Consider the following 27,449-nt stretch of genomic DNA (forward strand, 5'->3'; position numbering starts at 1 on the left):
AACTCGGAGATCAGTCTTCTCACAGCCAGCCAATAAACAAAGAAACCCATGGAACAGAGAAACGTCAACTGCCCCTCACCCCCACACAAAAACAAATCCAGCAAACAGCAATAAAAACGAGCGAAAGACACAGAACATCAAACAAAACTGCAATTCCAGGCACATTCCGTTCAGCTCAGTTCTAGTTCAATCTAGTGATGCGTTGTTTAGTATCTGCAGCCCGCCCTGATCAAAATCGCCCAAAATAGCAACCATGAACTAGAAATATATCATAACGTGAACTGTAAGAGTCCAATCCACAAACCGCGTCGATTAAATTTGGCCCAAGATCCAGCACCATCGAGGGAGAGACTGTCACACAGACACTTTCCTCTGACAGCAGCCGGTGAGGCTGGGAGACGCCGCTGAACACCTACTCGCCATCCGCTCTCGCCTCAATGACTTCAGTCTTCCTCGACGCTTTAATCGGTGAGAAATGGAGTCGACCACGGGCTCACACCCCGTCTCAGTGCTTCTTGGCCCCCAGGCCGCGTGCATCATGGAGCAGCCTCCGCCAGACAGCAAAGCACTAGATCGCTCAGTCGGCCAGAACACACACCACCAAAATGTAGATCATAGGCTCCAACAGTAGCAGAACCACGTTTGAAAGAAAGATGTAAAAGTGAAAGTAGTTTTGTGAACGGTCTGGAGGATGCCACCCTCGGTCGCGTTGTTCACTGGCACCATCTTCTCTGGCCATCCATGCCATGCTTTCTGCTTGCCGTTGGCATCAGGAGCCTTAGGTCCCACACCACCCAGTTCAGGAACTGTTATTATCCCTCTAACCATCAAGCTGCTGAACCAGTGTGGGTAACTTTGCTCACCTCAACTCTTGAACTCATTCCACAACCTTGAGACTAACTTCCAAGGATTCTACAACTCTCATCCTCTCCTGGTTCCTAAAATATCTGCCATCTATTCAAGGTTTCTGCAGTCATTTTAGAACAGGTGATGCTGCATTGGAACCCTTGTTTAACTTCTTGTTTCACATTCATGTGACAGACTGCAGCAGTGGGAGTCTGGTTGTTAACATGAAGTGTGCAACAGACAAAATGGAAATCTCTGACCACTACTCCACATTGGTCTAAATCACTGCCAAATCATCTCGATTCTTGAACCTGCCAAAGGAAAGAAGCAAACTTGGCTGAGAACAGGAAGGAAAAAAAATTAGGAAGAAAAAAATTAGTAAGAATGCTGGGAAGAGTTTGAATCCACAAACCCAATACTACAGGACTAGTATCTGTGGTATAAATGCATCTTTATTCTCAAGCCTCCTATATATATTGCTGACGGAAAAAATATCACATTAGGGTACATTTATTCAGAAAATGTCAAAATCAAAAGTGCCTTTTTTTCCCCCAAGTATAATATGATAAAATGTACAATGCAGGGAATGGAATGGCTTTAAGTAAACAGATTCAAATTCATACTGAGCATGTCCACACAGCAGAGATTTTAAAGCCTAGGACCAGCAGCTACCTACTCAGCTCTGCAAAACCAATGGGTACAAAATATGTTAAGAATACATCCTGTGGAAATTTATTGAGGGGGAAAAAAGCAAAATCCACACTAATCATAGTACTGTGAATATTGTTTTTTTTAAAAACACTGAACTGTGCATGATTAGATTAAACCTAAAACTACAGCTCTGAACTTTCAAATGTTCCTTTATTTTCTAGAGATGCGCCACCTTCTTCACTCATCTTTCACCTAATAAAAATGCAGAGCAATTAATATTCTGTGTGTAATATTGCCCCATTCCCACAAACCTCATGCAACGTTTTGTTCAGGTCTGGCTAGCAGCAGAAGAAACCTCACTGAGAATGCTGAGAGGAGTTCGAATCCACATAGGGCTCTAAACTGCATGGCCAAGTTTTACAGTATCAATGTAGTGCAGGTACCATGGAATATCTAACCCACCACACACACCCTACTTCTAGTCCTTAGGAGGCTCTGATGACCATCACTCAATGCACTACAACATTCTAATGGGAACGGAAAAGACTTGGAGGCAAGCAATTACAAATATAGTTAGTTCCAGCATGTAATATAAACACTGCGGGCTTTTTTTTAAAGTGGGAAAATAATTTCAGGGCAGATTTGGTTTCATCACTCCCACATACAAAAATGTAATTGCTGTATCCCAATAATTGGAAATGTCATAATATTTTCTAGTGATTCTCTTTCAGCATTAAATTGTACTTTATGCAGAACTCCTAGAGAAAAAAGTCCTAGAACAGACACTTAGTACAGGGATCAGATCAGCTTCACAGGTTTTGAGTAATTAAACCTTACTTTGACCTTGGAATACCAATTTCTAAAAGAAATCTGAAACAAAAAATGAAAGTTTTGGGAAATCAACACCACAGGTTAGCACATGAAAGATTTAAAATGTTTGCATTAATGAACTAAGAAAAAAAGGTATTGTAGTATCTACCTGAAAGTAGTGATTTGGGTACAGTGACATGTGTTTATTTATGAATTACTGCTGTTTGCTATTATATGCCTCCAAACCCACCTCATTATGCAGTTTCACCACGACAGAATTTGAAAAGAGTTCTATTCCACTGCTAAAAATCAATGTTTGACGCTGTTTTGCTTTAGGAAAATCTAGGACTATGTTTAAACAAATCACGACGACAGTCGATTGGGTGGACAACAGTGAAGTTTCTTGAATTGCAATGATCAGGATCATCGCCACATGGGACTCCCCCAGATGGAAAAGCTGGCCAGGTGATACTGAAACTCTGAACCATTTGCATGCTATTAGAAAATCTATTTGATAAAGGAATGAAAATATGCCGGTAAAACTCAAGACGATTACATATAATTTACAGTGCACGTACAGAAGGCTAAATCTTACTGGCTTTACATATATTCACAAATAACCAATTTCTTGGCGCTTGGTCACAATCCATGAAATTCTCTGTGATTCACCAAGTTACAGTACAGACAGAAGATTTTCCCCACTGACATCAGTTTTCTGTACAGTTTCTTGTGTAGAGAAGCAGCAAGCGTTCGGAAGCAAGTTCATTTTTTGCTTGCCCACCAGATAATAAGGCCCAAAATGACAGCAACAATTGCGAGGAATACAATCAGAATGAATATCTTCTTGCGGGATTTTTTCTGAAAATACAAAAAGAAAAGAATAAATTAATTTTACATAGATTTCAGTAACTCACTGGCTTTATCATTAGACAATGAGCATTTTCCCATGTTGTGCATTCAACCAGCATTCTTATACCACATCGAATAAACGCACTGCAGAGTATATTTAATCAGTACATTCAAATACAAAGACATAATCAATTATGCAAATAAAACTTATCTTTTTCTCAGAAAGGCAGCCCTTTGAAAGAAATTGATATATTAAAGCAGGAGCTCCCAACCCCTTTTTATGCCATGGAAAAATACCATTAAACAAGGAGTTGGTGGACGCCAGGTTGGGAATCCCTGTAACTACAGAGATATATAATAGAGCTGACCTCATTTGGAAAAGGATCAAATTATGCCACGAAAGTAGGAAATAATAAGGGAGTAAGCCATATAAAACTGAAAATCGAATGAGGGTCAATACATTAAGGAAGAAAATAACATTAAATGGTCCACTCTCCTCTCCTATCAGATTCCCTATTCCATAGCCACTGACCTTTCCCATGCACCTGGCCTCACCTATCACCTTCCAGCTAGCCTCCTTCCCTTCTCTCCACCATTTTTATTCTGGCATCTTCCCCCTTCCTTCTCAGTCCTGAAGAAGGGTCTTCACCTGAAACATCGACCATCTATTCACTTCCATATATGCTGCCTGGCCTGCTGAGTTCCTCTAGCATTTTGTGTGTGTAACATTAATGGGATTCAGAAGAGTTTTTCCATTTAAGGTTACAGCCTGCAGTAAATTATGTTAAAAAGTTTGATCCTGTTTGAGCCAAACAGTTAAAATTATTACTGCATTTGAGTGCTCCTTGGAGCCTGGCTATCTGAGATGGATCTGATGGAATCTGACTAAATGTTGGGTTTAAGACAGGTTTGCTAATACATTCTGTTATAATATTTGGGTTCAGGACATGCCATTTCGTGCTAGCCTGGCTCTCTATTTAGATCAAGATGATGGACTTCGATTTACAATGCATCCTGTTTATGATCAATAGCAACGCACATGCAGCACGTTGTCTTTTTCCACAAATGCCTCCAACTACTTTGCTCATATTTGATCCAAAGTTTCGCGTTCAGGTCAGGACTAGTGTTAGCTTTACATCCTCATATAGACTTCTTCAGTAATTGTTTAAGCAGCACAAAAAGGACTAACTGATCGCCTACAGGTAAACTACATTATTTCTTCACATACCTGAGACTTAAGGCCACAAGAGAAAAGACACATTCAGCAAGGTTGAAGGTGGAGGTGAATCAAGTATTCAATAGAATGAAGTTCTTTTTAAAGAAAAAGTATGATGATGAAAATGCGAGACAAAGATCAGGTTTTGACTTGCTAATGAAAGTGGGTCAAAGTTCAACAAAAGCCAATTCCAATAGTGACAATGCAGGAGTTCAAAAATATTACAAGTGGAATATCTGAAACCTAAGCATACAAAGAAAAAAAGTAATAGTCCAGACAACCCTCTGGAGCTACAGCTTTCTGGATAAAAGAAATTCACAAATCACTACTTTAAAAATTGATATACGGAATAAAATATGGTCCCAGGTAATATATGAGAAAACTTTCTTCTCCACTTGCATATTTTGACCCACTCACAGGTGACCTGCCCGACGCCGGCCCCCTGGGCCTGAGTTGACGTAATAGTAGCACAGGTGACTGGGCTTTGCATTACAGGCCAATTTTTTTTTAAATGAAACCATCCTGCACCACAGGTCTTTGGGGTTTGCCTGTGTACAATTCCGATGTAGCAAAGGCAGTTTGATGTCTGTGTTAAAATTTAAGGAATCTGATGGTGATAGGCCAAAATTATTATTCTAGTTCAAGAATCAGGGACAAGGAGTCAATCTACAACTTGCTGAGCCAGTCAATTATTGAGAAATGTCAATAATTTTAAAATTTGATAATAAGAACAGCACAATCAAACCTGATAATACGCTGCTCTTTGCAATTGGTGAGTCCCCTGCTCAACATGTACTTCAGCACTTTCCACATTTGCTTCTATGCTATCTGCAGGAATCAAAACAGAAAAACTTTCAGCAGAGTCCAAATGGAAAAAGGAAAACCAATATCTACAATAACAGGCCTAGGAACCCAATAATAAAATAATTACAAATTCAAACATATTTAATTGGTAGTAAAGCAATAGAGGGTTTTTAATATAGATTCATTCTCTTTAGCATCTGGCGTCACTGGCAATTAATTGCTACCCATTCAGAAGGTGGTAACTCACGTTCTTGATCCCACCATGTGATATTCTCCCATGTAACCACCTTTGCCCTGGTGGTAGAGGATGGAAGTTTGGGAGATGCCCAGCTGAGTATTGGCAGTGCATTTCATAGACAATACACACCACAGGCAATGGTGCAAGGAACAAATAATGAGGGCCTGTGATGAGGTGCCAATCAAAGCAAACTGCTTTGTCCCAGATGGCATAGAGTTTCCCCAAATCCTCTGAAAACAACACTTATTCAGGGTAAGTCGAGAACATTCCATTACACTTACATCTTGGAGTCACCCGCAGAAGAATGCATTATGTGATGGGATGCAATTTGGGGTGTTGGGCTGGATCTTGTAAATCATATACCATACATGGTAGGACCATAGGGAGTAATGAAGAACAAAGGGACCTTAATGGACAAGTCCAAATAACTCTGAAAGTGGCAACTTAGGAAGAAAGGGCAAGACCAAAGAGACTGCAGATTCTGGAATCTAGAGCAAAAACAGCTGGAGGAACTCAACAAGTTAAGCAATATCTGTGGTGTGGCATGTAGGAGGGGAGATGTAGGGACTTGAGCTGAAATGTTGACATTTCCTTCCTCTGCCTTACGGATGCTGCTCAACTTGAATTCTACCAGCAGCTTATTTCTTTGCTCCAAGTAGACGGTGTGGTGAATTCAGCTCTCACTGTTGATGCAGAGGGTATAAAAGTCTTCACCCCTCAATAAAATATCGGTAAGGCTACAGCTGAAGTATTTTGGTCACCTTCCTAAAGGTAAGACGTAAATAAGGTTGTAAGAATACGGAGAACATTTACAAGGATGTTGCTGGGTCTGGAGGACCTGAGTTATAAGGAAAGATTGAATAGGTTAGGACTTCATTCTTTAAAACATAGAAGATTGAGGGGAGACTCGAAAGAAATACGAGGGATATAGGTAGGGTAAATGCAAACAGGCTTTTTCTACTGAGGTTGGGTGGGACTACAACCAGAGGTCATGGGTTAAGGGTGAAAGGTGAAAAGTTTAAAGGGAACATGAGGGGAAACTTCTTCATTCAGAGAGTTGTGAGAGTGTGAGACAAGTTGCCAGTGCACGTGATGTATACAAGCTCGATTTAAGCACTTAAAAGAAGTTTGGATAGGTACATACAGTGGCAAGCAAAAGCTTGGGCACCCCAGTCAAAATTTCTGTTACTGTGATTAGCTAAGTGAGTAAAAGATGAACTGATTTCCAAAAGGCATAAAGTTAAAGATGACATATTTCTTTAATATTTTAAGCTAGAAAACTTCTTTATTTCCATCTTTTACAGTTTCAAAATAACAAAAAAGGAAAAGGGCCTGAAACGAAAGTTTGGGCACCCTGCATGGCAGTACCTAGTAACACCCCCTTTGGCAAGTATCACAGCTTGTAAACGCTTTTTGTAGCCAGCCAAGAGTCTTTCAATTCTTGTCTGGGGAATTTTCGCTTATTCTTCCTTGCAAAAGGTTTCTAGTTCTGTGAGATTCTTGGGCCATCTTGCATGCACTGCTCTTTTGAGGTCTATCCACAGATTTTCGATGATGTTTAGGTCGGGGGACAGTGAAGGCCATGGCAAAACCTTCAGCCTATTCAAAAAGTTCACAGGAACATCTAAACAAGCCTGATGCATTTTGGAAACAAGTCCTGGGGACTGATGAAGTTAAAATAGAACCTTTTGGCCGCAATGAGCGAAGGTATGTTCGGAGAAAAAAGGGTGCAGAATTTCATGAAAAGAACACCTCTCCAACTGTTAAGCACAGGGGTGGATCGATCATGCTTTGGGCTTGTGTTGCAGCCAGGGGCACAGGGACCATTTACTGGTAGAGGGAAGAATGAATTCAATTAAATACCAGCAAATTCTGGAAGCAAACATCACACCGTCTGTAAAAAAGCCAAAGATGAAAAGAGGATGGCTTCTACAACAGGATAATGATCCTAAACACACCTCAAAGTGCACAATGGACTACCTCTAGAGGCGCAAGCTGAAGGTTTTCCCATGGCCCTCACTGTCCCCTGACCTAAACATCATCGAGAATCTGTGGATAGACCTCAAAAGAGCAGTGCATGCAAGATGGCCTAAGAATCTCACAGAACTAGAAGGCTCTTGCAAGGAAGAACGAGCGAAAATCCCCAAAACAAGAATTGAAAGACTCTTAGCTGGCTACAAAAAGCGTTTACAAGCTGTGATACTTGCCAAAGGGGGTGTTACTAAGTATTGCCATGCAGAGTGCCCAAACTTTTGTTTCGGGCCCTTTTCCTTTTTTGTTATTTTGAAACTGTAAAAGATGGAAATAAAGAAGTTTTCTAGCTTAAAATATTAAAGAAATATGTCATCTTTAACTTTATGCCTTTTGGAAATCAGTTCATCTTTTACTCGCTTAGCTATTCACAGTAACAAAAATTTTGACCAGGGGTGCCCAAACTTTTGCATGCCACTGTAGAAGGTAGGAGTATGGAGGGCTACGGCCCCAGTGCAGGTCAATGGGAGTAGGCAGTTTTAAGTCGTTCAATACAGACTGGATGGGCCATTCCCACTTAACAGCCCATGACTGGGTCTTGATGCGAGCAGGCATAGGGTACCTTACTTTCTGAGGAGTGAGAAATGGAACTGAGTATCAGCCAAACATAGAATCATCAAAAGGGTTTGTAAAAGTGAAATCAGGTCCAGCTCCATCGCTATCGAGGAGCTCACAGATGAGGTAGACCTGCAGTAAATGATGTTCTTAATATCTAGTGCTGTGTGATCGAACTTGAACTCAATTAGTCAAATACCCTATACAGAAAATGTCAAGTCATTCATTCACCTGTGCACAAATGAAGCTTTTATCAAGTTTGAGACAAATTGCAATGTGGAGTAAAATCATTTTCACACGGCAGCTACTAGTGCTGTAACTGACCAAGGACCCCTGTGGCACTGTTATAGCAGATTTCCATTTTCCAACGTTAACAACTCAACTGGAGGATCACAAATGTTGAACAAAACTATTCAAAAAAATTAATGAAAGGAAGCACTTGCCAATCATATCTCCTTGATCGTGGATCATTATTGCCAAGTCTTTGAAAATCTGGTTGACATCTAAGATGTTGGCCTGGGTAACAGGAGAGTTTGAAAGAGCTGGTTAAGAAATCGGAAAATCTGTGCAACTCACAGAAATCAGATGGTTAAATTCTAATTGTGATTTCAGTTCACCCTACAGAAGCAATTTCCAGTATCTTCAGATTTCTTTATTTTATTTAGAGATTCAGTACAGTAACAGGCCTTTCTGACCCATGGTGCCCAATTACACCCATGTGATCCATTACTCCACTAATCCATACATCTTTGGAAAGAAACTGAAGCATCTGGAGGAAACCCACATGGTCCCAGGGAAAACGTACAAACTCCTTACAGACAGGAGCATTAGTGAATCCAGGTCACTGTAATAGTACTACCTATCACATGAAATACGACAACAAACTGACTGAAATTCAATTATATTCTAGTGAATTAATAAATACAATAGCATTGCAACACAGTAGACCAAACCTTTCCCCTCAGATCCATAGTTAAAGAGTCACTCACAACACGCTGGAGGAAAATTTCCACGGATGCTGCCCGACCTGCTGAGTTCCTCCAGCGTGTTGTAAGTGTTGCTTTGACCCCAGCATCTGCAGATTATTACGTAGTTAAAGAGTAGAAGTGCATCGATTCAGGCGTAAGCAAGGTTGAGCATTGAGTGCCTAGACAAACTTCCCCACACCAACCCCCAGGTGCAAGCTCAAAGACATAAGCAGATCCGAGAGAGTGCTGCAGTGTAGGAGTCATCATCTTTTGGAGAAGTTATACCCAGGACCCATCTATTTCCTCAAGTGGGTCCAAAAGATTGAGGAGGAATATTCAGAGTATCACCTTCTGATTTCTACCTCTGGGCATTTACTTACATTCCTAATATTGCAACATCTTCCAAGCAGTCCACAATCTTGTTGTTGAGTTTGGAGGCTTGTATGTCTCAATGATTTGGAGAGCTATGTTGGCTGGAGTTAGGGCTTTATGCTTTAGCTCTTGGTAGGGTCAAAGGGTAGAGGCCAGACTAAGAGTGGTCTACTGTTCCTCCAGGTTCGGGGGTTTGGCTCAGGACCAACAACCCTGACCGGTCAAACAAAATTGTTATGGAAACAGCAATGAAGGATCCTTCTACATATGAGTGTGACGGTATTCCCCAGTCTCCACCCGGGACTTGCATGACCGACAGCAGTGAAAACCGAGCTACTGACATGATAAACAAAGCCCTGAGCACTGCCAGAGGTGGAGGACCTTCATTGCCGTCCTAAGTGCCAGCGGTGTAATGGGCAGTACAACTACGTTGCAGCATGGTGACACATCATTGGCTACAAAGAGCTTTGAGGTGAGCAGACCGGGCTCCCTAACAGAAATGTCTTTCCTATAAGCTTAATCAGCAGAGTTTAACAACTTGCTCCAGTCTGTATTATTCTAAAAAGAACCCGAAACTGATAAACAAATGAAAAACGAACCTCAAGCTGCCGGATTGCAGTTTCTCGTTCCTTAATCAGTTGCAAGTCTTCTTCCGTTACTGCCACGTCTTCAGACTGAGCTTGTATTCGGTTCCAGTCTTCGTTACTAAAAAAAGTGAAATTCCTTCAATATTGCAACACAATGAAATTCCACTGGAGAATTTACATCTGCAAAGTTACATCAACTACGAAGCCAAATTACATCCCCAATACTTTATCCTATTTGGTTGATTTGCAGAAAGGACTTCTACAACAGTTAAGAATTGTTACACAATTCAAGCATCTGACTTTACGAATCATTATACAATGAAAATACTGTGGATTCCAGTTAATTGGGCCATCAGTTAGTCAGAGTAGCTGCTCATTTGGGTCAACTCTTAAAGAACAATTATTTTGTCTTTGCATTGCACTGCTGCTGCAAAACAAATTTCACGTTATACAGTCATTCAGACTCCACATAAACACCTTGCTTATTTATTCTCAAAGTTCAATATCCTTAAAATAATCAATGCCCCACCCTGGTCATTTTGCAGCCATATCTTTACAATGGCTGAGAGACTGCACCCATTTATTTCTGTCTATTAATTTTCTTTAATAGCTAAGAATTTTGAATTTATACTATTTCCCCTTCATCCACGTAGACCAAGGATGATAAGAAAACGTGTGATGCCCTACCCAAGTGAATCATAGCAAAGAGCTTTTCTGATCAAAAGTTCATGCTCTTACCTTTCAAATGATACAAGCTGTTCTTCTTTATGTTCATCATCACTGAGGCCACTCTGGAAACACAAAACATTTCCATCTTAGTTAAATTTCAAGATGATGGGATGAACCTACACTTAGAACTTGACTAAATATGAACAGATCCAATGTAAAGCAACACACACAAAATGGTGGAGGAACTCGGCAGGCCAGGCAGCATCTATAAAAATGAACAAACAGTTCAAATGTTAGGCCGAGGCCCTTCTTCAGGACCGAGAAGGAAGGGGGAAGATGCCAGGATAAAAAGGTGGGGGGAGAGGAAGGAGGATAACTAGAAGGTGATAGGTGAAGCCCGGAAAGGTAGAGGGACGAAGAGGAAGGAATCTGATAGGAGAGGACAGTGGATCATAGGAGAAAGGGAAGGAAGAGGGAACCCAGGTGGAGATGATAACCAGGTGAGAAGAGGTAAGAGGCCAGAGTGGGGAATAGAAGAAGCAGGGAAGGAGGAAAGATTTTTTCTTTTAACCAGAAGAAGAAATCCGTATTCAAACCATCAGGTTGGAGGCTATCCAGACTGAATACAAGGTGTTGCTCCTCCACCCAGAGGGGAGCCTCATCGTGGCAAGAGAGGCGGCCGTGTCGGAACTGGAAGGGGAATAGGAACTAAAATGTTTGGCTACTAAGAAATTCTGCTTTTGGTGGATGAAGCAGAGGTGCTTGATGAAGCAGTCCTCCATTTTACAACTGGTCTCACCCAATGTAGGAGGTTGGATTGGAGGCACCGAACACAATTGACGACCCCAGCGGATCCTCAGGATACTGTTTTGGGGCCCTAAATGGAGGTGAGGGAGGAGGTGAATGGGCAGATGTAGCTCTGCAGCCGCTTGCAGGGATCCAATGTAAACCATGAAATTCTTTTTCTGAGATATTCCCTCAATATTGGCAGTAAGCAAACTTGCAGTAAATTGCATAGTAATGGAAATAATCGAATAAGTATTAACTTTGCAAACTAAAAAAGCTACAGATGATGGAAATCCAAACACAATGCATCATCCATAGGGAGGGAAACAGTCAATGTTAAGGACTTTTTATCAGAATTAGAAAAGAAAAATACTATATTTTAAGTTGCAGACAGGGATTCAGGTGGAGAGAAGAGTGTGTGTGACAGGGCTTAGACCAAAGTTATCAGGGTTACAATTGATTTGGAAGAAAATAGCAGCTAGAAATAGAAGGGATAATGAAAGATATAATTGAAAAAAGGAACAGCCATGTCTGTGGAGTTTTTTTTAAAGCAGGTGGTCAAATGAAATTGTTAAATTGATTGAATGCTGAGGGATACAACACACGTGCAACTGCTGCTTATTTTGTACATCACTGGAAGATGAAGACAGACGTCAGAGTAAGAGCAGGATAGCGATGTTTAACTACTCAGGGTCATCCTCATGGACTGAATGGAATTGGGTGGAAGGTTTGCAGGCAATTGTGGGAGGTACAACCTCCATTTTGTTGTTTATTCTTTTCCCACCATTCCAGGTGAAGTAGCAATCCAAGTTAACACACGTAAAATGCTAGAAGAACTCAGGTCAGGTAGCATCTATGGAAATGAATAGGTAGTCGACGTTTTGGGGTGAGACCCATCTATTCACTTCCATAGATATTGCCTGACTTATCAAGTTCCTCCAGCGTTTTGTGTGTGCTGCTTTGGATTTCCAGCATCTGCAGAATTTTCTTGACTTCATGAAGTACCAATCCACTTGCATTTCTCTCAGTTTAGTATCCTGCATTTGGTACTCTGTGTGGACTCTTCTGCAATGTAGAAACCAAATGTGGTTTAAGAAACCTTTGTGGAGCACCTCCATTGTCCTGACATCTTTGATTAGTGCACTATCATCCTGTCTCTCCACTTTCCCAATTCTGATGATGGGTCCGTGATACATATACCCAAGTTACTGTCTCCATGGATATCAGTTTAAGAATTCAAATACTTTTAAATACTTTATAATTTTGTCAAGTCACTTATTTATCACAGTATACAACTCTAAGTATACAATCTAAATTACTGCATATATTAAAATATTAGAATTCCTGCAAACACTTATCAAGCCATGAAATTACTCACTAATGACCTTCAAAAGCAATTAAACACCACGAATTGGGTTACTGATAAATGACAGGCCACCCAAGTAATAACATGTGCAAATCAATTCACTTATTATGGTACACTGCTTTCTCAGAGTCTCCCAGGAAAATAGTTGTTTTTAGATAGTTTGTCAATTAAGTTGTGCACAAAAGGCTCCACTGGCTTATGCCATAGTACACTACCAAGATTCAAAATATGCAAAAGTGGGAGGAACAATGGGAAAAAGGAGAAAAAAAGTAAACTATCATTGATCCCTTTCAATCTACAGCATAAGAATCACCACCATCCAAGTCCCAAAGTAAAACTGATGAAATCAAATATTTAAAAAGTTCAATGTTATTATCAAAGTTCATATATGTCACCATATACAACACTGAGATTCATTTTCTTGTGGGCATACTCAATAAATTCAATAGCCGTAATAGAACCAATAGTTATTGATTCTGAATCTCAAAGTAAATTTGAGACTTGAAACTGAGTCTCAAAGTAAATTTGCAGGAATTCTTAACGAGGCACTAATGAAATCAAGTATTTAAAATTAAATAGCATTCCACTTCTGTCAAAAAAACTTCACTTTTGTTGAAATTATAACTGTCTTCAACATTTGCATAGTATTTTTTTAAACATTGCAACTTTTTAAGTTAGGTTTAAAATACAATATTGAAGCATCTGTATCATTATATATGAGACATGGCCTATTTGCATTTAGTGCTCCTGATTTTTTTTCCACTGCTCCATTTGTGGCCGAGCCCCCCCATGTTTGTTTCAATACCACCCTGTAGCTTTGTGGTTTCATGCCAAACTGTTACAAATTGTATTGCAAACCACCTCCAAATATTTCAAATCAAAAGCCTAACAGATATGCAAATTATTCAGGGTCACTCTATAAGAGCAGAGTATGCCATTGTTAATTACTTTCGTTTACTTCAAAAAAAAAATCTGGGAATTACAAACACCAGACTTCTGTCTTTAAGAACATTTGTGAAGTAAATGGCTTTTTGCAACAATCTGGTAGCTTTCCGGTCCTCAGGACAGATTTAAGGTCAGGGGAACTGCTGTACCACAGCCATGCCCTGTATTGCAGGTATGGTAACACAAGCACTATGGCTTTATAATAGACAGTGACCTATTTTCACTTACTGAGAGGCGTGACGCTGCTCTTGCCCTTGCTACAGATTCTTTCTCTTTTTCTGCAGCTTTTCGCTGCGCTGCTTGAAAGTTGTTCAAGGCTGCAGAAAATTCGTTCATGAGACGCTCCTTCTGTATTCTCTGCTGACGCTGAAATCGGGAAAGAAAAACTGCTTGAGATTTTCAAGTTGCAAAACATTTTAGGCCAAGACAATGCCTCAACACAACACCAAATTAAACATTTGAAGTATTTTTTTCCCCTACAACTATTTCAAAGGGAATTGTTTCTCTAGATAGCAAAACAATACTTGAAATCTGAGACGAGATCAGTTTTGGCATGGCCTGCAGTCATACAGCTCAACAGAATTCTCACTGCCAAGATAGAGCAGTCCTGAGCAATGACCACATCACAGGTAGCACAGACACAGGCCTTGTCACCACCTTAATTCCAAATTTCAATGATCAAAGACAAATAGAAAAAGCTATATAAATAAAGGATATACCTAAAATTAAGTTAGTTATCTTTCCATTCAAGCTGTCAACCCCATTCAAATGAATGTGGCAATTTAAATGTGTCACCTATGGCAGACATCTATGAAGTGTGTCTGATTCCCAGTTCACTAGTTGATAGAACAATTCCCAGACTCTGTATGGATCAGCTAGTTAGCCCATCAGCACAATCTAGCTTGTTGTATTGAACTCTTAAGCTACACAGTGCTGTACCTTTGACTTAAACTGGGTTTGTTTAATGGATAATCTACATGCCGCAATTGATTTAGCGAATGCTTCTCCCCTTCCACCAGTTACTTCCATGGCAAACCCTGCCTTTAGGCTCATCCATAATACCTGAGCTGGCATTTACGTAAAACACTGATATGATCAATAACCAAATGATTAGTCTTGAGTTGAGGTTTACAAAATCATGAGAGGCAAAGAGTAGACAGGGAGTATCTTTTTCCCGTAGGGTAGAAACGTCTAATACCAGGAGGGCACGCATCGAACGTGAGAGAGGGGTAGATTCAAAGAGGATGTGAGAGGTAAGTGTTTTTTTGTACTTAAAAAAAAGTGGTGGACGCCTGGTTATGGTGGGGGAGGCAAATACGTTAGAGGCTTTTAAGAGACGTTTAGATAGGCACATGGAGGGATATGGACATTGTGTGGGCAGGACAGATTCACCTTTGATTTACTTTTTAGCTGGCTCGGCACAACACTGGGCTGAAGGGCCTGTTCCTGTGCTGTACTCTTCTATGTTCTCTGCACCATACCCGACTTGGGTGCTCACATGAGTCTTTAAAATAATTAATTACTTGGAGAGAAAATATGAAGAGTCCAAAACAAGGGACCATAAATTCAAAGTGGTCATGAAAAAATCCAATAGGGGAAGGAGAAATGTGCTTACCATATGGAATCAGAGAGGTTGGGAGAAGTGGTTTAAACACCTTCAGAAAAGGAGTGTGTACATGATAGAAACCCAAATTGAACATTAGGAGCAGATTGACAGAACTGGAGAAGACTTTTACAGAAAGAGGGGAGAAAAAAGGTCCAGAAATTAGTTGAGCTAGGTGACCTGTTTGTCTGCCATAAATTCAAAATAATTCTCTGCAGGGAACTGGGAGTTTTACATACACACATTCAATGAGAAGTTTGACAGGCCCACCTGTCTCTCACTGCACTGAATTGACTCATGAATAGGGAATAAGATCTTAAAAGACTAACACAATGTAAAGTGCTATTTTATACAACATTTAGAACGTTTAAAAGTGAAGACAATGCACGTTCATACACAATAGTAAGCTTCTGCTAAAAAGTTCTTGAAGTGAACCACAAGTCTTGTTTAATTACAGACTCAATATGACTTCCCAATCCCATGTATATATATGCTTGGCCTAGGTGACAAACAGTTAAGCTTGGGAACTGTATAAAGATATTGATCAGGTTATGTTATAGAGCAAAGCTTAGACAAACCAAGATTACAACTCAGGTCCCAGAGAGGTGGTCCTTCTTCTGTAAAACACTCACCTGCTCAGTATATGTTAAAGGTAGGGATCCAAGCTCCTTCAGGTGATTATTGGTTTCCTTTGCTAACTGGTTTGTGTAGTGTTGCAGATGCTGCCTGCAAAGATGGATTAAACAGTTTACTCAAGAGGATACAAGCAGTTTTCAGGTTTGGCCATTTTTTGAGGAATTACCTTCCATTTCTAAAATTGGGATCCATCACTGATGTGCAATAAATTAATAATGACGATTGCTCAAAACAGTTTCACAACATTGACAGCTCTATACAAGAGATTAACTAAATGAAAAAGAAATCACAGAACACATCACCTTTTCTTTACCAACAATCATCCCTTAAACCTTAATTATTTTATATTATTATTTTATAAATCCCCTACCTCTATTATACCCATTTTGATTTTCCTTCTTCTAGGTAATGGTGACTTCAACCAAGGCTAATAATGTTTCACACACTGCAGGCAAAGCCTCAAATGTACCATCCAAAAGAGTATTAAAAAGTTTGTCAATTTACCATTCAAAGGTAAGTAGCAACAACTATTTGTTAACTAGATTAACTAGCTGTACTGCCAAATAAAGGAATAACCAGATTTCCAGCTATGGACATATTGAACTAGTCATACTTTATTGATCCCAAGGGAAATTGGTTCTCGTTACAGTTGCACCATAAATAATTAAATAGTTCTATGTAAATTATGCCAGGAAATAAGTCCAGGACCAGCCTATTGGCTCAGGGTGTCTGACCCTCCAAGGGAGGAGTTGTAAAGTTTGATGGCCACAGGCAGGAATGACTTCCTATGACACTCAGTGTTGCATCTCGGCAGAATGAGTCTCTGGCTGAATGTACTCCTGTGCCCAACCAGTACATTATGTAGTGGATGGGAGACATTGTCCAAGATGGCATGCAACTTGGACAGCATCCAAGCAAATAATTAATTTTGTCATTTTAAGACCCAAACCCAGTGGCTCAATAAATGAATATTTAAATTATTCCAGTTACTGGTTCCATAGGATAACTATTTGTTCTGAATTAAAGATCCAGAATATAATGTCTCCTCCAAGAGGACCACAACCCCTTGTCATAGGGTTTGGAGACTTGCGTGCCTCAGTGACCCGGAGAGCTACATTGGCAGGAGTCAGGGCCTTGTGCTTTGGTAGGGTCGCCCATGCCAAACAGGTCAAGGGGTAGAAGCCAGATAAGTGTGGTCCACAGGTCTTCTAGGTTCAGGGATTCAGCTCAAGGCCAACAACTCTAACTGGTCAAAAACCAATTGTGATGGAAACAGCAATGAAGAATCCTTCTATGCAGAGATGGAGGGCCTTCATCACTGCCCTAAACGCCAGGCGCAATGGGTGTGTGTAAATATAATGTCTAATCTGCAATTGACACATTACCAATATGGCTATACTCAGCTAAAATGCATTATGAAATGTACTTAACTGTACAAGTTCTAACCTGCATCGCAAAACATGGCCTATTTATAGTATGATATACAATCTCTATCTCTCACAGACATACTTACAGTCTGTCCTGAAGTTCACTTGTATCTTGTTGTGTTCCCAGTTGTTGCACCAATGTATTAATCTGTGCAGCTGTTAATAATAAATAATGAATTGCAGCAAATTCCTAGGACATGAAGATGGCTGATCAGTGCATGTATATTTAAACACTTAGCTCAAACGGGGGAAAATAAAAAAATATCCAGTTAACTGGCAAAAAAAATGCTCTTTATAAAATGATCTTTAGTATCTTTCTCAGAATGCCATGTAGCATTCTGTTCAATGTTAAATTTAACTTCCCCGCTCCCCACTCCCAAGAAATCAGCTAAGTTTTGAAGTTGAAATAAGCAAATGAAAACAGTATAATCTCATGATGAGGAAGAATGAGAGAAGATTTACTCGAGCATTTTTTAACACCATGGACCAATACCAACAGCATTCATGAATCCCAGGCTGAGAACTCCTGCACTAGAACTCACATGGAATGATTGAATTCAATGGTCCATTCCTGTGCTGCATATCGTTTCAGATGTAAATCACTATGAGGACAACAAGGCTGCAGACCTGCTCAAGATTGGGAACTAAATATTATTTAACTTCTAGAAGAGACTTTACTAAATTGGAAATTGAAAATGTGGATGGGCTTGGGGTGCCCTGATAAAGAATGGTATAGAGAAAGAAAGATCTTAGGTTGGTAAAAGAATAAATCAAGATTTGTAATTAGTTTTGGCAGGCCTAGGGAAAAAGTCAAGAACAAAAATGGGTGATGCCATGGGAGTTACAGTAGTAGGAAGACTTGAATAGTTAAATTTAGAGTTGCGACTTTATCCTATATGTGAATGGATGGAACCTAACTTGCAGTAAGATTTCATGGAATACTTGGCGGTTTGGATCAATCAGTACGGTACAAAACCAACTTTCGATTTGTCATACAAAGAGACAAAATTGATTGTCAGAAAACAATATCTGGAGATGAGTGATCCTAATGGATTTAGCTATTAAATTCTACTTCAAATTTGCTAAGTCCAAAACTGAGGGCTTAAATCTGAGCAAATCAAATTACAATTTTCTAGGGAAATAGGAGCTGTGATGGGGAAACTAGATTCAACGAATCATCTGTAGTTTTAAAAAAAAAACATATCAGTAATAATTAACACACAAAATGCTGGAGGAACTCAGCAGCCAGGCAGCATCTATGGAAAAGAGTAGAGTCTTTTCCGGCCGAGAGCCTTCGGCAGGACTGCGTGTTGCTTGGATTTCCAGCATCTGCAGATTTTCTCTTGCTCGTGATTCAATTATAATTAAGGCTTGCTATAATTCAAAGTCAACTATATGACATACTGTCATTCACTGTCAAACTATATTTTTTGTGAAGTTGTTGATGTGGAATATCAATATAGGTTAAGCGATCGATCAATTCGGATGTGGGAAGTGGAAGGAATCTCTGAGGGGTTGCCAATTTAAGATAGGAGGCAAAATTTGAGGAACATAAGTCCTGAGAACTCTTCTGCACAAGGCAGTTGAAGTAGAGCCTTAGAATTGTCGGAGGATCAGAGGTGGAGAGGGTCAGCAACATTAAATTCCTGGGTGTTGCCATTTCAGAGGATCTCCCCTGAACCTAGAATGCACGTACAATTGTGAAGAAAGAACAGCACTGCCTAAACTTCCTTAGGAGTCTGCAGAGATTCAGCATGACATCTAAAACTTGGACAAACTTGTATAAATGTGTAATGGAGAGTGTATTGGCTGGCTGCATCACAATCTGGTATGGCAGCACCAATGCCTTTGAACAGAGAATCCTATACAAACTAGTGAATTTGGCCCAGCACATTGCAGGTAAGCCCTCCCAACCACTGAGCACATCTACATGAAATGCTGTCATAGGAAAGCAGCATCCATCAAAGATCTCTACCACCCAGGCCATGCTCTCTTCTTGTTGCTGCCATCAGGTAGAAGGTACAAGAGCTTCAGGACTTGCACCACCAGGTTCAAGAGCAGTTACTACCCCTCAACCATCAAGCTCTTGAACAAAGGAGACAACTACACTCACTTGCACGTCCATTGAGGTGTTCCCACAACCAGTGATCTCACTTTAAGGACTCTATCTCATGCTCTCATTACTTATTGCTACTTATTTATATTTGCATTTGCACAGTTTGTTGTCTTCTGCACTCTGGTTGATCTTTCATTGATCCTGTTTACAGTTACTATTCTATAGATTTGCTGAGTATGCCCGCAGGAAAATGAATCTCAGGGTTGCATAGAGTGACATATACGTACTCTGATAATAAAATTTACTTTGAACTTCCAATATTTTCAAAACACATACTGTAAAGCCATCCGACTATTCAAAATTCCAAATGACCTAGAATCCCTTCTTTACCAGACCAGGTTCACTGGAAAATTTATTACACCATTCTACAAATGTACGTCTCAGTTATTATCATCTTAATAGCAGGGCTGGTTTGAGTGGGCTGGCAGCTTACACGTGGTAATCTCTGGCGCAAGAAGATTCTGAAGGAAATTGATAAAGATGAGCTTTATTGTCACATTTAGTGACATGCATTGTTTGTGTCACTGAGGATTGTGCAAGTGTCACCATGCTTCAGGCAGCAACGTAGCATGCTCACAACTCCCTCATCCTAACTGCATGCCTTTGGAATGTGGGAGGAAATGGGAGCACTAGGAGGAAACCCATGCAGCTACAGGTGCCATGAATTCTGATGAGAACATACAGTTGAGGTCACAGTCAAACTAGCCGAACAATTGATGATACAAGTGGCCTGCTCTTAGTTAGTGCGTGGATCTGCATTGCACAACGAACACATAACTGAGGTCTAAGACAGTTTAAAGTCAACAAAAACTACTTCACCCACTTTAAAGGAAACCAAAGCTGCTGTTAACATCATTTCCTTTCATAGCAACAACCTTCTCATTAATAACTAACTTGGTCAATAAGTGAAATAAGCACAGCCTAAAAAGCTATTCCCCAAGTTTAAAGATTTCAGTACAACTTTTTTTCCCCCGAGTTGTAGAAAACCCAAGTACTTACTTTTCTGTGTAATCTTCTGGATGTTGGTACTGCATGTTTGAATGAGTGTATTAAAGTCCTGAGGCTGTGAGTGGTAGCTAAAGCGGCTGTCTTCAATTCTTCCGTAAGACATGGTTGCGTGAGGGGTTGGCGATGACCCAGCACAAAAAGCGATCACGATCCCGTGTTCCCTTCAATAAGAAAACTGGAGAAAAAGGAAACATGCAAACATAAAAGTTAAACTATTTGGCAAGACAAGAATTAATACAAAGCAATTTTCTCAAGTTACACCAAAAGATATTTTTCCTCTGCCCTCTACCAAGTTAATAAAGCATATTTTTTTAAGCATTACAGTACCAGGTAAATCATAGAAACATAGAAAATAGGTGCAGGAGTAGGCCATTCGGCCCTTCGAGCCTGCACCGCCATTTATTATGATCATGGTTGATCATCCAACTCAGAACCCCACCCCAGCCTTCCCTCCATACCCCCTGACCCCGTAGCCACAAGGGCCATATCTAACTCCCTCTTAAATATAGCCAATGAATTGGCCTCAACTGTTTCCTGTGGCAGAGAATTCCACAGATTCACCACTCTCTGTGTGAAGAAGTTTTTCCTAATCTCGGTCCTAAAAGGCTTCCCCTCTATCCTCAAACTGTGGCCCCTCGTTTTGGACTTCCCCAACATCGGGAACAATCTTCCTGCATCTAGCCTGTCCAATCCCTTTAGGATCTTATACGTTTCAATCAGATCCCCCCTCAATCTTCTAAATTCCAATGAGTACAAGCCCAGTTCATCCAGTTTTTCTTCATATGAAAGTCCTGCCATCCCAGGAATCAATCTGGTGAACCTTCTTTGTACTCCCTCTATAGCAAGGATGTCCTTCCTCAGATTAGGGGACCAAAACTGCACACAATACTCCAGGTGTGGTCTCACCAAGGCCTTGTACAACTGCAGTAGTACCTCCCTGCTCCTGTACTCAAATCCTCTCGCTATAAATGCCAGAATACCATTCGCCTTTTTCACCGCCTGCTGTACCTGCATGCCCACTTTCAATGACTGGTGTATAATGACACCCAGGTCTCGTTGCACCTCCCCTTTTCCTAATCGGCCACCATTCAGATAATAATCGAATCCAAGATTTCATCAGACATGAAGTGGTTATTTGGTCCACTGTTCCATCCCAGTTGGCTAAACTAATGGACTCTGTTAGTAAAAAAAAGATCAAGGTATTTTTCAGCAAGGCATTTCCAAGCTGGTCCCAACATAGCAATGCAGCTATAAAGGCAGCAAGACAGCGGCTATATTTCATAAAGAGTTTGAAGAGATTGGGGTTGTCACCTAACACACTGGAAACTTCTACAGATGTACCGTGGAGAACATTCTGACAGGCTGCATCACCATCTGGTATGGGGGTGGGGTGACTACTACTGCAAGGGACTGAAAGACGCTACAGAAAGTTCTAAAATTAGTCAGCTCAGTCTTGGGTTCTAGCCTCCATAGTATCCAAGACAACCTCAAGAGCGGTTCCTCAGAAAGATGGCATCCATTATTAAGGACCCTATCACCCAGGGCATGCCTTCTTGTCATTGTTACCATCAAGAAGGAGGTACAGAAGCCTGAAGGTACACACTCAGCAATTCCGAAACAGCTTCTTCCCCTTTGCCATCCGATTCCTAAATGGACATCGATCCCATGAACACTACCTCACTTTTTAAAAAATAAACATATTATTTGCTTTTGCACTATTTTAATCTATTGTACACATATACATACACACTATAATTGATTTACTTACTTATTTGCTTTCTATATTATCATGTATTACTGCCATTAAGTTAACAAATTTCACGACATATTCGATAATAATAAACCTGATTCTGATTCTAGCCCTATCTTCAGGTCAGCTGGAACAATCGGGAGCTAGTAAATCATAGTATCATTCCATCTGTGTCTATAAATAAGACAGTGGAAATCTTCGGCCTCAACCACAATTCTGATTTCTCTTTTCCTGTTTACACCAACTATAGATCTTAATCTGGCAATGACATCCTTGGTCTAGACAAGTAAAGATGTTTTAGACTAAAGTTTTCAATAGAACTGCAGGACTCAATATTGAATTCTCCAATTTTGGATAAAATGTTCTTTCCTTCCGTTTTAAAAATCAGGACTGGGTGTTTTTTGTTCTGCTGCCATTTCCCTTTTTTCATTTGTCTACTTTAGTCTGTTGGGCAACATTACCTAGACATTACAGCATAGTATTCTGCACAACACATGTTGTGCTTAAGTACCTGTCTAATAGCTATTTTACCAAATAACAGACAATTCCTTCCCCCTTCCCACCCGCCCACATCTATTGCCCTTCCCTTACCTTCTCTGCTAGTTGGACTAATTTGACCCAACAATGTGGTTTTGACCAAAGGTCCTCTCCCCACTGATGCTGCCTGACCTGCTGGACTTTTCATCATGCTGTTTGTCATCTCAATCCACACTAGTGCAAGACCTCCAATTCCATGTGCTCGAATGTCATTTATCAACTTTTTTTTGTGAAATCCCTCAAAAGCCTTCCAAAAAAATTCAAATGTACCATATCTAGTGGTGCCTACTTATCTCTCCTACCAGCCCATTTCTCAGAGAGGACAGATTAGTCAATCAAACCCTTCATAAATCCCTGCTGACTAATTAAATCATTATTTTTGTAAATGTCTAGATCTCACAGCCTTCATTACAGACTATAGCATTTTCTCTGTCAGGCCAACAGGTCAGGCCATTTTCATTTTTTTTTAAATAAAAGGACAGATATTTGTTGCCCTCAAATCTGCAGGACTTCGGATGATTACAACCAGAATATCCATTATATCCAGAGACATCCCTTTCAAAACTCTTGATAAAGATCAGGCCCTTGAGATTTATCAGCCCATTCTACTAATACTTCTTTAAGTAATACTTATGATCTCAACTGCATTTGCATGGCCAGTATTTCCGGGGATTTTTTTTTTGTCTTCCTTCATGAACAGTATTTGATTAGTTGCTCTGTCATATTCTTATTCCTTATTGTAGATTCCCTTTTTCTGGTAAGCACCTGCATATATCCCTTAGAGTCATTGAAAAGTACAGCACAGAAACAGGCCATTCAGTCCATCTAATATGTGCCAAATCATCATGGCTCATTCGCATCAACCTGCACCGGCTGTAGAGCGCTCCAAACCCCTACCATCCATGTAACTATCCAAACTTCACTTAAACATTGAAATCAAAATCACATCCACCACTTGCGCTGGCAGCTCATTCCACACTCTCACCACCCTCTAAATTCCCCTTAATCTTTTCACCTTTCACCCTTAACCCACGACCTCCTGTTGTAGTCTCACCCAACCTCAGTAGAAAAAGCCTGCTTCTATTTACCCTCTCTATACGCCTCATAATTTTGTACACCTCCATCAAATTTCCTCTCAATCTTCCACATTCGAAGTAATAAAGCCCTAATCTATTCAATCTTTCCTCATAACTGAGGTCTGCCAGTCTCAACAATGTTCCTGTAAATTTTCTCTACACTCTTTCAATCTTATTTACATCTTTCCTATGGGTAGGTGGCCAAAACTGCACGATACACCAAATTAGGTCTCACCAACTTCTTACACAACCTCAAAATAACATCCCATCTCCTGTACTCAATATATTGATTCATGAAAGCCAACGTGCCAAAAGTTTTCTTTACGACTTTATCTACATGTGACACTACTTTCAACGAATTATACACCTGTATTCCCAGATCCCTTTGTTCTACCGCACTACTCAGTGCCCCACCATTCATTCTATAAGATCTACCTTGGTTTATTTATTAATGCACCAATAGCTCACCATTAGTTTACCTTCATTTACTATTTACTCTTTATTAATTTCTTGATAAACCTCTGAAACAACTAGTACTCAGGCTTACTGTCTCTTCCCGCCCCCCCCCCAGCAATGCCATCAGCTTTTCGAGAGCCTTAACTTTATGTTTAATTCCTCGTGTAATTCCACAGTAGGAGTATTTTTCCTGTTGTGCTGTTGTGCCTTAAATTAATTCATATCTATTGCAAATTATGCATTTGTGTGAACGCAAGCCACTGAATTCCATAATCTGATCCATGTCAAATCTCCTGTTATTTTCGATCCCTGGGTTCTTTTAGTTCAAGAATGGGCAAGAAACTTTTATTTGTTGATTCTTCATGGCCGTTTATTCTAAAGCTTAAACAAAGATACAGAGAATTTGAAACTAAGTGAGGAGTTGAAAAGCAAAGATTGAAGCGATTCAGTGAAAAGATGGTGCCTTTGAAAAATCTATCACCTTTATATTCAAGTTAACATAAATTCCTTAGATAAGAATAAACCAATCAACGGTTGCAAAATCATAGCACATGGGCTATGTGCTAATACTTAGCCAATTAAAAAAATGACAATATCTAACTGCTATACCGCCTCTTGCCAGTAAGTGGGGACGAACTACCACATACGTGTGAAAAATGCACAAGTTTGTTAAAGATACAAAGTATGTCAGTAAGAAACTACAATTTTAGTCTTGGATTAATGCAACTAATATTTTATATGCCCTTATATTCCATACATCTTTGCCATGCTCTTTAAGAAGCACCTAGCTAAGAGCTTGACATTCAATAGCTCCACAGTATAGGTCTTTCAACAGATCAATAAGTATGCTGATATTCCTATTTAAATGTTAGCTCCCTCTTGAAGGTCTCTACTGTTCAGTTCTCATCAACAATGTACTGAATTCAAAATCCTTGTTTCACTTATAGACACAAGAGTTTGCAGATGCTGGAAATCTGGAGCAGGATGCTGCAGGAACTCAGCAGGTCAGGCAGCATCAATGGAGGGTGGAATCCTGTCATTAGACCTTTTGGCTTCTGCCCTCTTTCTTCCCATTTCCAATGAAGGGTCTTGGCCTGAAACTCAACAAGACATTGCCTGTCCTGGTGGGTGGGTGAGTTGCTGTCTCATTTCTAAAAGATTTTACACCATATAACAGCAGAATTAGGCCATATGGCCCATTGAGTCTGCTTCTCCATTTCACATAGCCTAAACCACTTCCCTCCTAGCTCCAATCGCCTGCCCGCTCCCTGTATCCTTTCTTGCCCTGATGAATCAATAATCAATCAACCTCTGCCTTAAATATACCCAATGAGTTTGTCTCCAAATTCCATAGATTCACCACCCTCTGACTAAAGAAAATCCTCATCTCCATTCTAAATGGACATCCCTCTATTCTGAGGCTGTGTCCTCTGGTCTTAGACTCCCCCGTCACAGGAAACATCCTGTCATTAGACCTTTACTCTCTCAAGGCCTTTCAACATTTTTAAGCCACAGCCTAATTTGCCCTGTATCCTGGTCTTTTACAGCTCAAACTCTTTCCCGTTCCAATTCTGGTCTACAGCACTTCCTCTCCTTCACTTGTTGTGTTCAATTTGCCGTGACTTGGTTCAGCCCTGCACCATTTTACCGGTCGAAGCCAAGAGGGCTCCTGCTCTTCCGCGCAGCACGGTAGGATGGTCACCTCATCCACAGGGCAGTCGGGGATGTAAACACCGCGGCCGAAGGGCCAGCTTCTCCTTCCCTCTGGAACTGCGAAACGCTGCGCCCTTGACCACACTGCGCATGCGCCTCCCACCCCACCACCGCTCCATTCTCCAGCGAACGGGTGACAGCGCCCCCGACAGCAGAACCTGCCCACCGCCGCAGGGCGACAGCCCCCTCGCCCGGCACCTGGCGACAAACCACACCTCACATTACCCTCCCAAGATAACAGCTTTATTTGAAAAAAAAATCATACCAGAGATAGTTCCCTCCAACAGCTAGCTGCTGTCGCTTCCAACCGAGGGCCCGCCGGGTCACCTGATAATTACGTAATCAACGAGGCCCCGCCCCATTATTACGCGATGACGTCACCCTCATTCCTGTCAGTCCATGGGCCAAGACGTCGTCGCCTGGAGCAATAGTGGCTCCCTGCTGTTGGCATTTCAAAACTAAAAGTAAGTTTTGTTGTCAAAGTCCACTTATGTCATCAGATACAACCTTGAGGTTTTTCCTGCGAGCATCCTCAGCAGATCTGTAGAATAGTAACAATAACAGGATCAATGAACCATCAGCCAAAGTGCAGAAGACAACAAATTGTGCAAATGCAAATATAAATAAATAGCAATAAATAACGAAAGCATGAGATAACGAGTCCTTAAAGTGAGGTAATTGGTTGTAGGCACATTTCAATGATGAGGCAAGTGAGTGTAATTATCCCCTTTTTAAGAGTTGATGCTTAGGGATAGTAACTTTAATACTTTTTGGGACAAAGCTTTCTTGAAAAGAATACAATCCTTGTCTGCCTTGTATTCCGTGTTGCGTGTTTATTATGGTAACTAGTCACATGAGTGGGGGCACGGTAAAAGCGAAGGGAATAAGACACGTATTTGTGGCCATTTGTAGCTGGGGCCTGACAGAGGTCATATCTTTTGTTGACTGCTCAATTAAGCTTACACTTGGGTATGCTTAAGTTTCATCGCTTCGAGATTGTATGCTTGCTTATTGCTAATAAAGGATCGAATACCTATCCCCGACTTTTGGAACAATCATTATTGGAGCTGAGGGTGCGTCATGCAAGTATAACAAACCCATGGGGATCGCTGACTGTGGCAATTGGTTTGGTTAAAATTGGCTGCTACAGTATGCAAGACAAGACTTTCACGTGATATCAGTACAATAATAAACCAGTTCCAATTCCAATTCTGGTCTCCTGCTCTCATTCATGTTCCCACATTAACCTCGGAAGTCATGACAAAATCCACAAATCCAGAGTGGAAGCTAGTCATCCTTGATCCTGAGACACTGCTCAAAAAACGAAGTATTATAACTCTATGTGCTTTATAACAAAATGTGTTCTGAAGTGAATTTATTGCTAAAATATAAGATAAGACACACTCAACAATTCAGGAACAGCTTCTTCCCCTC

At 40.5% G+C, this 27,449-nt stretch overlaps 1 protein-coding gene across 3 annotated transcripts; it reads right to left on the reverse strand.

The window, feature by feature from the left end:
* stx12 (syntaxin 12) lies at positions 1-26,365 on the reverse strand. Of its 3 annotated transcripts, none has more exons than XM_063035487.1 (10): positions 26,281-26,365; positions 20,475-20,658; positions 17,446-17,515; positions 15,929-16,022; positions 13,922-14,059; positions 10,666-10,718; positions 9,940-10,045; positions 8,444-8,516; positions 5,118-5,200; positions 1-3,165 (listed from the first exon to the last, which is right to left on the reverse strand). In XM_063035487.1, the coding sequence occupies exons 2-10, from the start codon at positions 20,584-20,586 to the stop codon at positions 3,070-3,072; spliced, it is 825 nt and encodes a 274-aa protein (XP_062891557.1). In that variant the 5' UTR covers positions 20,587-20,658; positions 26,281-26,365; the 3' UTR covers positions 1-3,069. The 3 variants fall into 3 exon arrangements, with proteins under 3 accessions (XP_062891557.1, XP_062891559.1, XP_062891558.1); XM_063035489.1 differs by lacking the exon at positions 26,281-26,365 and adding an exon at positions 26,005-26,087; XM_063035488.1 differs by lacking the exon at positions 26,281-26,365 and adding an exon at positions 25,951-26,087.
* Positions 26,366-27,449: the final 1,084 nt, after the last annotated feature.

The sequence above is a fragment of the Mobula hypostoma genome, chromosome 28 (assembly GCF_963921235.1).
Source record: "Mobula hypostoma chromosome 28, sMobHyp1.1, whole genome shotgun sequence".
In the NCBI taxonomy this organism is placed as follows: domain Eukaryota; kingdom Metazoa; phylum Chordata; class Chondrichthyes; order Myliobatiformes; family Myliobatidae; genus Mobula; species Mobula hypostoma.

Coding starts and splice junctions, on each gene's coding strand:
- stx12 (XM_063035487.1), bottom strand. CDS start 20,586: ATGTCTTACGGAAGAATTGAAGACAGCCGCTTTAGCTACCACTCACAG. Junction 14,060..15,928: donor CTTTAACATATACTGAGCAG/GTGAGTGTTTTA, acceptor TCCCGATTTCAG/CGTCAGCAGAGAATACAGAA. Junction 10,719..13,921: donor GAGCAGCGTCACGCCTCTCA/GTAAGTGAAAAT, acceptor TTGTGTTTCCAG/AGTGGCCTCAGTGATGATGA.